This window comes from Elephas maximus, chromosome 27, assembly GCF_024166365.1.
Source record: "Elephas maximus indicus isolate mEleMax1 chromosome 27, mEleMax1 primary haplotype, whole genome shotgun sequence".
In the NCBI taxonomy this organism is placed as follows: Eukaryota; Metazoa; Chordata; class Mammalia; order Proboscidea; family Elephantidae; genus Elephas; species Elephas maximus.
In genome coordinates this window covers 13,829,885-13,839,686 of record NC_064845.1, presented here as the reverse complement: position 1 = coordinate 13,839,686, position 9,802 = coordinate 13,829,885, and the positions used below count along the sequence as shown (strand labels likewise).

Sequence of the window (9,802 nt, the reverse complement as noted above, 5' to 3'; positions counted from 1 at the left end):
CTCCAGGGACTGGTCCCTCCTGATAACATGTCAAAAGTAAGTGAGACAAAGTCTCACCATCCTCGCTTCTAAGGAGCATTCTGGCTGTACTTCTTCTAAGACAGACTGGTTTGTTCTTCTGGCAGTCCATGATATATTCAATATTCTTCACCAGCACCGTAATTCAAAGGCATCAATTCTTCTTCAGTCTTCCTTGTTCATTGTCCAGCTCTGGCATGCATATGAGGCAACTCAAAATACCATGGCTCGGGTCAGGAGCACCTTTGTACTCAAAGTGACATCTTTGCTTTTTAACACTTTAAAGGTCTTCTGCAGATTTGCCGAATGCAATATATCATTTGCTTTCTTGACACTTATTAGGTACTTAAAAATTGGTCACTATTAGTTTAGGTCCATTTTGGCTATTAAATCTCTTATCAAAAATACGGGCACTGTTTTGGTCAACCTAGTCTGAAAACATGCTAAGTGGAATATAGCCAATCATGTCTTGCATTTTAGTCTCAATCTTCCCCAAGAATATTTAAGGAAGAAACGCCCCCTGGATCAGAGCTATTAGCTTATGAGAGTGTATTTGCTCAGGCTACAAAACCGAAACACAACTTGCTGTGTTGTAGAAGAAATAATAACTAAAAAATTATTATACAAATGACTGAAAAACAAACTTATACCAAAACACCCACATCCAGAGTAATCCGTCATCAAATTACAACAAATTTAGTCCCCAGAAAAGCTTAAGTACTGTGAGAACAATCATTGTTTCTAATGTGAAGGGCAGTATCTTCTCAACTTGAACATGCCTATCACAGCATCTATATTCATGAAATACCTACTAAAACAGTAACCCACACGTGGGTCTGATTCTATTGCTCTGCAAGTTGGTAGAAAAAAAGCCTGAGATGTGTAAATGAATCTTGCCTGTGTCACCAACTCATTCAATTGCTTGGACGGGTCATAACTTCTCTGGGCTTGAGTTTGCTCAGTGAAAAGTGAGGAGCCTGGGTTAGATTATCTAACGAGCTACGCTAGCCCCAAAAGCCCATTATAAAGTGTTCTCTATCCCTCTTTAATCTGAGGCATCTCTTTTGCTGTAAATTGATCAAAGCATCGGCTGTGCTTCTTGTTGATCTTAGGGATGTGATTTCCAGCAAAGTGTTTACTTCTTCAAAAATACGGCAACAAAAAGCATACTCGGTGGGATTTATCATGGTGGGCTCTGACCTGAAGCCAGAGTGTAAATTCTTTTCTAAGAATAAGCAATGGCAGTGGAAGGCTAATCAATCAGGAGCATAATCCATCAACTTGGTGTAGTTATTCCCTCACTGTTTTAGCATTCATTCTTTAGCCACAAAAGATCATGTGAGAAGATTCTAAATGATTGCTACACAAAGTATTCCCTAATACTAATGCCAGTTCATTGAGGGGGTCTGCACTATCCATCCTTCTTTATCTAATTTACTTTTGTGATACCAGTTTACTAAAAATTACTTGTATATGTCTGTCATTAAATTTATACATTACTGAGAAATATTTTGTCCTGTTATCTTCTGTATTATTTCCCAAAATTTTTTTTATAATATCTATTAACACATATTCAGTACCCTCAGGGTTGAACTCTCACAGAACATGAGAAAAGGTGCAACTAACTTCTCACCAGTTCAAGCCCATAAAAAACACAGGTTATTTGAAACTTTTTTATTTTTTGCCTAAACCACAGTAAAAATGCGACTGTCTCGCTTTCACAGATAAAGTACACACATTTGAGCCCCCATATTTCCATTACCATCTTCACAAAGCTGCTGGTAGATCTCGAGGTTTCCTCTTGAGGGTAAAGAGGGCTGGCCTGCTTGACCATCAAAATACAGCGCCAATACCAGACACCTCAAGGCAGGTAACAAGTTTCTCTCCAATTTAAAATTACTTGGCTGCGGTAGGAAGCTATGATTAACCAAGAGTCTGAGAGTTCCAGAAAACTCTAATATTTAAGACATATTTATAACTTTAAATGCATAAATCAGTTCGTTTGAAACGTAACTTTAGCAAGAAAATGACCCTTAAGAGAGCCTGGTTGCATTTAAAAAGCAAATGTTAAGATCTTTGTTTCAGGGGGGTATTTTATAACCCACATAAATGTTCTCCTGCGTGGCACAGGGTGAGAATCTCTGAGATTGTACTTTCCTTGTCTGAAGAGCTGAGGATTCACTTTGAAGAACATCACAAAAGGCATTTGAGGACAGGGCTTATGTCTTTCACCACTGCCTCCGCCACAGTGCAATCAAAATGCTTTGCTCATAAATGCTTAATGTTTGCTAAATTTAATTGGAGCAGTTATATGGAACACACACACAATATCCTGATATAGTATATAAATACTCTGTAATTACATAGTTTCAGAGTCAAGAACAGCTATTATGTTCAATGTGGTAGATAAAAATAAACTCAAAGGTAAAGCATTTTTTCCTGTCCACATGTTATGGAATTTACAATGTATCTCTGAATTTATGAAGTCAGTGTTGAATGTTTCCATAACTCCCGTCCACGCAAGTGATTTTCAATGTATAACATATTTATTAAAGATTTTTCTTTGGCCAAAGTAACCACTCAAAAGATATAAGGCAAAATAATCTCATTTTATTTCTCAAATGCCTACATATTTACAATCATAAAAATTTTCATGCATTATATAACTTATAAGATACTATACTTCCACATTTGTTACAAATTAAAAATCTTAGGAAAGCCTAATCCAACTGTAAACGGAGAAATTAATGGCTGATTAGAAAGTGTCAAATTACTATTATTAGCTCAGGATTTTACCATAATCATGAATACCATCATTTGACTCTTAAAACTATACTTAACAGTTTTCAGATTGAAATCTCATACTGGGGCAATAAGACTTTACTCCAACCATTAAAACTACAGTCCTACATGGACGGGAGGTTTTGATTCAAGGTTTCACTGTGGTCCAGAAAATAAAGATATACTTCAGTGAGGCTCACACGATGGACAGGCAGCAAAAGAAATACACCCGCACAGGGGAGTAAATCAGCCACACAGCATGCGCTCAATCAACGGACGACTCCAGACCATGGAAGTTCCTGATTATTGTCAGCATTCCTGTAATACTCAGGCTCTCAGAGGTCACCGAGTTTTATAATTATCTCCAAACAATTTTCTTCATGGTCATTTAGGCTTTGTCTAAACAGCTGCGTATGTTGCCAGGCAACATCACCATCTCCTCGGCTTAATTCTGCTTCCAAAATAACTTCAGTGGCACCAGAAAAATCGTGATAGGAGCGAAGCTTTTTATCTGTCGAAGAGAGGAAAAAAAATTAACATTTTACTTTTGGTAATGTAAAGGGCATAAGGAGATAGCTGGGAGGGCATTTCACATACCTGACTTGTAGGTAAAAATCAATGCCTAAAAAATACAAAGTAGTCGTTTTGGAGCAAACACGTCCTTTGAAACAAAGGAATTGTTTTTCTCCTTGTATTTGTGTCTTACGCCAAAAACATTAGTCCTCTGTTGTGAGGTTACATAGGTTTTTAATTTAAAAATCTGGCTTCAATACTATGAATAATTCTTACGCATGAAGAAGTCAGAGCTGCATGTCAGATAAATATAATCACACTCCACAGAGGTAAACTCGCCAGCCAAGTGCTCACCTCCTGTCAGTTCTTCTTCTGCTCTATCAGATCGCAATTTCCACCGTACTGTTCCAGTCTGGAAGGTCTGGCTACTTGTTCTAATGGAAATGCTATCGACTTTGAGACCGACTGATCCACACTCAAACTTCCAGGAAATATAAGCAGAGGATGATCCTTCCGTTCGGGCTAAATACACCTACAAAGTAGCAGGGAGAAAGAAATGGTCAGAAATGGCGAAACAGAGAGCAAACACAGTCAGAAGTCTGACTGTCACAGGGTGCTGTGTGCACATGGTTATTAAGGCCTGACTTTTCGTCACTGACAATATTCTTACTGCTAATAGTCCTCATTTCATTTGCAATTTTTCCTATAGCATCTTCTGCTCTGGATTAAAAGTTATTTATTTGAACGTAGGTGCTTCAATAAGTGTAGCCCTAAAGTAAAGGGCTGTGCGCTAACCAAATTTTGGTAAATGACATGCTCTTGAAAAGTTAGAATTTCAGCTGTTAAAACGGCCCTTCTGATGAACCCTGTTAAAAATGAAAACTCTTTTAGATGCATTCACTGCTTAAATTTTCTTATTTTCTAAGTCTGGATTTCCCTATCAGCTTTCCGAGAGTGACATGGGCCACACTGTCTAAATGAAGAAATTCTTTGGCTTTTCCTAACTGTTTAAAAGGCAGTATCTGCAGAGTGTGCGCCCTGTTCTTTCACCACCAGTGACCCTTACCATCTACAGGTATACTACTGACGGCATCCAAGCGCTCTACTGACTCCTTCGAGCTTCACCCTCTTCAAGATGTTGACGTGAAAACTGACATCCACAGCTCTGGTCTTTCACAGGCTCAAACTCCTAAGAATCTGACTCCTCGCTCATTATCCCTGTATCCAAATTCCCACAATAATCCTGCATTTCTGGGTCCTGAATAGACCCCATTCCTCATTTATACCGCTTACTGACTGCAGTCATGGCTTCACACCCCTCTTACTGCAACCACCTAACATTACCCAGTTCTAATCCCTTTGATCAGATTCGTTTTTAAAATCCCACTTCCTTCACGTCATTTTGCCTGGTCTGGGACACACAGCAAGCACCTGGCTCTTGCATGAAGTCCAAACTCTTGGCTTTCAAGGTCCTCCATAATTGCATTTCACCTTGAATGGCCAAAATGCCCTTTCTCAAACACCACTATTTTATTTCAGGGGTACTTGCCTGATATAATCCAGCCAAATCATAATCTCTCTGGGGGAACAAGTTCTAGATTCACTGAAGGGTTTAATAAACATTATTTATTAAATATTAAAACTGACAAACACACACATATTCACACTAGATCTTATTTTAGAGACATCTAGTATACTCGAAATACTATTTAGCTCAGGGACAAATAATTGCAAGTAGCATATAAAATACATTCGTCATGGAAACGGCTACCACCTGTACTGTCTTTAGTCATTGGGTAAGAAATCAGTCATTACTAGCATTCCAGCAGGGATTTTTGCAGTCTGTTTTGGAACCTATAGCTATTTTTCTTCTAGGTTAAATAAGTTAGTTAACTTAATCAGAAGATTTTTAGAATCAATGAGTTAGAGATTATTTAACAGTTTTTTCTCCAAGTAAACAAACTTGAACTCCTGAGACTAGATATGTATAGGCAACTGTTGTCCTGACAAACTTGGACATGTGGAGCTGTCAACTGCTCCACTCAAGTTCAGGGCACCTCCATACAACATCCCCAATGCTCACAGGCTCCCATTACATGCTCCTAATAGCCATTTGTAAGGGGAGCCTGAAGGCTCATAATTGCACCAGTTCTCCTTGGGAATTGGTTAGTTTCACATCTAGGGATTATCCAAAACTTAATTACTCCTTCGAAGTAGTGGCTAGACTGAGACTGGAAGAACTAGACGGTGCCTGGCTACCACCAATGACTGCCCTGACAGGGAACACAACAGAGAGTCCCTGATGGAGCAGGAGGAAAGTGGGATGCAGACCTCAAATTCTAGTAAAAAGACCAGACTTAGTGGTCTGAGACTGGAGGAACCCCAGAGGTCCCGGCCCCTGGACTCTCTGTTAGCCCCAAACTAAAACCATTCCCGAAGCCAGCTCTTCAGATAAAGGTGAGACTGGACCATAAAACATAAAATGATACTGGTGAGGAGTGTGCTTCTTAGCTCAAGTAGACACGAGACTATGTGGGCAGCTCCTGTTAAGGTGAGATGAGAAGGCAGAGGAGGACAGGCATTGACTGAATGGGCACGGAAAATACAGGGTGGAGAGAAGGAGTGTGCTGTCACATTGTAGGGAGAGCACCTAGGGTCACATAACAATGTGTGTATAAGTTTTGTATGAGAAACTGACTTGAACTGTAAACTTTCACTTAAAGCACAAGTGACAAAAAAAAAAGTAGTGGCTAGAAAAGGTGGTTATCTGGGAAAGATGAGCCAACGGAGGGATTAGTGGAAGAAAGACAGCTGGAAAGAACTAAGACTGGGGGAAGTAATCTTAAGACAGAAACAGATACTTTTATGTCTCAATATATATATACTTCTATGTCTTGTGTATTTTCAGAGCTGGGTAGTTTCAAGTATCCTTCAAAAGTGTGAGTATAAAGCGTGATAGGCTGAAGTCAGGTTAATTCCGACCTTCTAGCTTTTTTTTTTTTTTTTTTTTAGCTTACTTCAAGAATCGCCTTAAAGATAATGTGTGGGTCTAGGTCAGAGCTGTGGTTTTAACTGTTAACAGAAGGATTAGAATAGCTGTTGAACACTCCCAAAAGAATTGCTTGTCTTAAAGCTTAAAATTTCCATCCTAAAGGCATTGGTTTTTAAGGTCCTAAAAGTTAAAGGGTAAGATGGAATTCATCACTAAATTCTTAGGTGCTTAAATAAACATTCAAACAGACTGTAAGTAGAGAAAAGGTCTCTTGCACTCAAGAAACAGTGTATGGATGTACAAAACAGGTTTACGGTGAAAATTCACGTCATCTTTCTCACATGATAAATTCTACCTGCACCATTTTAACTAATTCAATCATTGTTAGATGTGATAGGGAGTTATCAAGAGTATGTATACTCAGTTTCGTTATCTGAAATGTACCAAAACAACAGGATTTACATAAACTTCCAATTGTGGTCCTGCCTATGTATAATACCAACAGAACTAGTAATTATAACTTATTTAGGAGAAAAAAATACTTCCTAAGCTCTCAAATACTCAATTGTTTTGTCTAGAGAAAATTTTTTTCTTCATAAAAATGTTGACTTAGACAATTCCTAACTTCCTTAGTTACCCAATGGACAAATTTTTGCCTGCTGGCTTTTTTAATTCATAGGTTTAATTTACTGTGTGCGGTTTTACATGCGTGGTTTTGTAAGCTGTCATTTTGCAAAATGGTGTTGTTACCCCACCTTAGCAGGGGCGGTAGTAAAATAAAAAAATCATGGCGTTTTTCCTCAGCAGATTGAATTCTATATGCACACCCTGCTCCATGGCCTATGCAACTCTTCAGTGTCTGTAAGCACATACAGGCATATCACAAACTGAGCGTGGGAACAAGGCTACTGCCCGTCTCTGGCTTAAGGTCCAAGTTGTACCTTTCTCAAGGTACACAAATCAAGCTTGTCCTTGGGCTTGTGCCGGTGACCAGTGTATTTAGGACTAAGAACAATTAACATGTCAGCTTCTTTATGTATTGTACATTCAGCAAATCTTTGCTTAAAGATTTTCGGATTACTACTTGCCAGGCTGGTCTGCCCACTGCTATGGTTTCCTAGTGGTTTGGTTTGCACTGTGCTATTTGAAGCTGTTCTTCAGTATCCTCTTAAAATTATTCTGCTTAGGCTGCTGAGATTAACTCTAATTAATTTCACCGTACTGCAGGCCCCCTGCAGTCAGCCACTTCTACAGATATCCAGCAGAACAGCTGTATTTTCAAAGGATTTTAATTTGGTGCAGGTAAAACTGCACTGCTCACGTATCTTATGTTTGGTTATTCCATTTTATCACTGAAGTCAAACATGAATCCACTGTCAGTTCCTGCTGTATTTAACCCTCTGTATACTAAACTTCTGATTAATTCCATTCGCAGCCTCTGGACTGACCTCCTGGAATACCAGTGTGATCATGTCCCCCCCAGCCTCAATCCTACGATGTGCTTTCCTATTACATAAAGGGTAAAAACCCAAGCTCCTTTGCAAAGCAATCACCATCTCTGGGGCTGGACACCTGTTCACCTCTCTACTGTTATTCCCCACCATTCTCCCCCGTATCTATCCCCATCTGCTTCCTCCTCCCGGGACACACCAGATGGCCCCACCTCTGTGCTTTTGGACATGCTGTTCTCATGCTCCAGGACACCCCCTCCCTCCACATTCTGGCCCCATGCTGACAAACTCCCTCTCCCACCTCTTCCCAAACCCCACTTGGATATCACTTCTACTGTGAAGCCCTGACTCAGCTAGTGGCACGTCCTCCTGTCCTTCCTCCCTCAGTATCACATACAGACCTAAATGCGTACTGCACAGCACTTACTCCACTCATCTTAAGAACTGGGTCACACGTCTTTCTCCTACACTAGTCTTGCCTTTTGACCCACCGTGACATCCTGAGGGCCAAGCACGCTGTCTGGCAAGGCACGTTTGCTGAATGTCTCAATGATTTACTAACACAGTGCCCTGCATCAAAACGTGCTAAAATGTCTCTGGTGACAAAGAAGTGATAAAACTGCTCAAAAAATGCAGTGTCTAAGGCATCCAGGGGCTGGAGTTGGAACAAAGGCAGAGTATCTGTGGTGCTCTACGAAGCTCTAGGGGTGGTGTAAGTCAGTATATATTCATTTACTCAGTCCTTTTTTCTTTCTCCAGTAATTTCTGCTGACTACTTTTTTTTACTATGTACCATGCACTGAACTAGATGTATGAATGTGGAGAATACAAAATGAAAAAAAAAAAAAAAAAAAAGGCTTCTGCCCGGCAACATTTATAATCTATAGGAGAGAAACAATAACCCATTTTCACAAATATCTGCTGAATAAACGTCATAAAGATGAGGTGCATGGAACAACGGGTCTACAAAGGAGGAAACGGACACAGTCAGGTGGGACCAGAAGCCAAATTCTGAGGATAGGAGCGTGTTAGTCAGACCGAGAGGAAGATAAAGGCGCTCCTGTGGATATATCGACCCGACGGCACTGGGTTCTGGGTATGTTACTTCTGAGTTATCCGTCTCTACAAGTGGAGTTAAGGTTCTTGCATTTTTCTTCTTCTGATACTAAATGTTGTAGCCGGAAAAGGAGTCATTCAACATTTATACAACAGTGCCCTTCACGTAAGTTAAGGTACAAGCTTTTCTTGAGCAGGGCCCTGTTCTCTATTTAATGGCCTTCGCATCTCATTTACATTATTTAAATCCTTCTCATACAACGCACCCTCTCTGGCCACACAGTTCTATTTTGGGAAATCCAAATACGCCAGGCACTCTCTGCCTTTTTTCCTGCTGTTTCCTGGCCTACTGAACACCTACTCATCCTTTGGCGTCCAGCTCAAATGTCGCCTGCTCTGTGGCACTCTGCCCAACTCCCACAGCCATAGCTAATTACTCCCTCCTCGGTGTTTCCATAGCAATGTGTTGACATTCTTACTGCAGCACTCTGCGTCATGGTTAAGATGGCTGTTTCTGCTTTGGTTTCCCGCTAAATTGTGCAGCAGGAACTGTGTTTTCTTCGTCTTTTTATTCATGTACCTGAGACCAATGCCTGGCACGACAGGCACTCGGTAAATGTGTGCTGACAGACAAGTGACAGACTAAGGTCAAAAAGAAAGATGCCGTACAGTAGACCTGTTTCTCCGCATAGCTTCTGTGGCACACTAGGGCCGCTGGTGAGGGAGAAAGGCAAGATCCTGCTTTGGTTCAGCCAAGTGCAGGCTGCTACTTGGATAAATAACACTCCCATTCTATCTTACTTTTCGGTCAGAGGAATTTTTCAGCTGAGGACAGTTTTCCAGAAGTTAATCCTCTCTCATCAACTATACAATCAATTACAGATAAACACATGATGAAGTTTTAAATTTTATCTTGTTTTATCGCTTATGCTCTTCTTTAGGTAAAGAAGACAACTGATAAATCTGTAATTTTAATAATCCTCTAAGTTAT

At 40.2% G+C, this 9,802-nt stretch overlaps 1 protein-coding gene across 3 annotated transcripts in view; it reads right to left on the bottom strand.

Annotated features, from left to right (window-relative positions):
- Positions 1-2,644: 2,644 nt before the first annotated feature.
- The window catches only part of NGLY1 (N-glycanase 1), a 65,256-nt gene continuing 58,098 nt past the window's right edge, over positions 2,645-9,802 (bottom strand). Inside the window, exons 11-12 of one of the 3 annotated variants that reach the window (XM_049870799.1) lie at positions 3,667-3,844; positions 2,645-3,310 (exon numbers count right to left, since the gene is read on the bottom strand). In XM_049870799.1, coding sequence (XP_049726756.1) covers positions 3,135-3,310; positions 3,667-3,844 — 354 coding nt within the window. In that variant the 3' untranslated portion in view covers positions 2,645-3,134. The remainder of the gene's footprint in view (positions 3,311-3,666; positions 3,845-9,802) is intronic. The other 2 variants (XM_049870800.1, XM_049870801.1) reach the window with 2 other exon arrangements.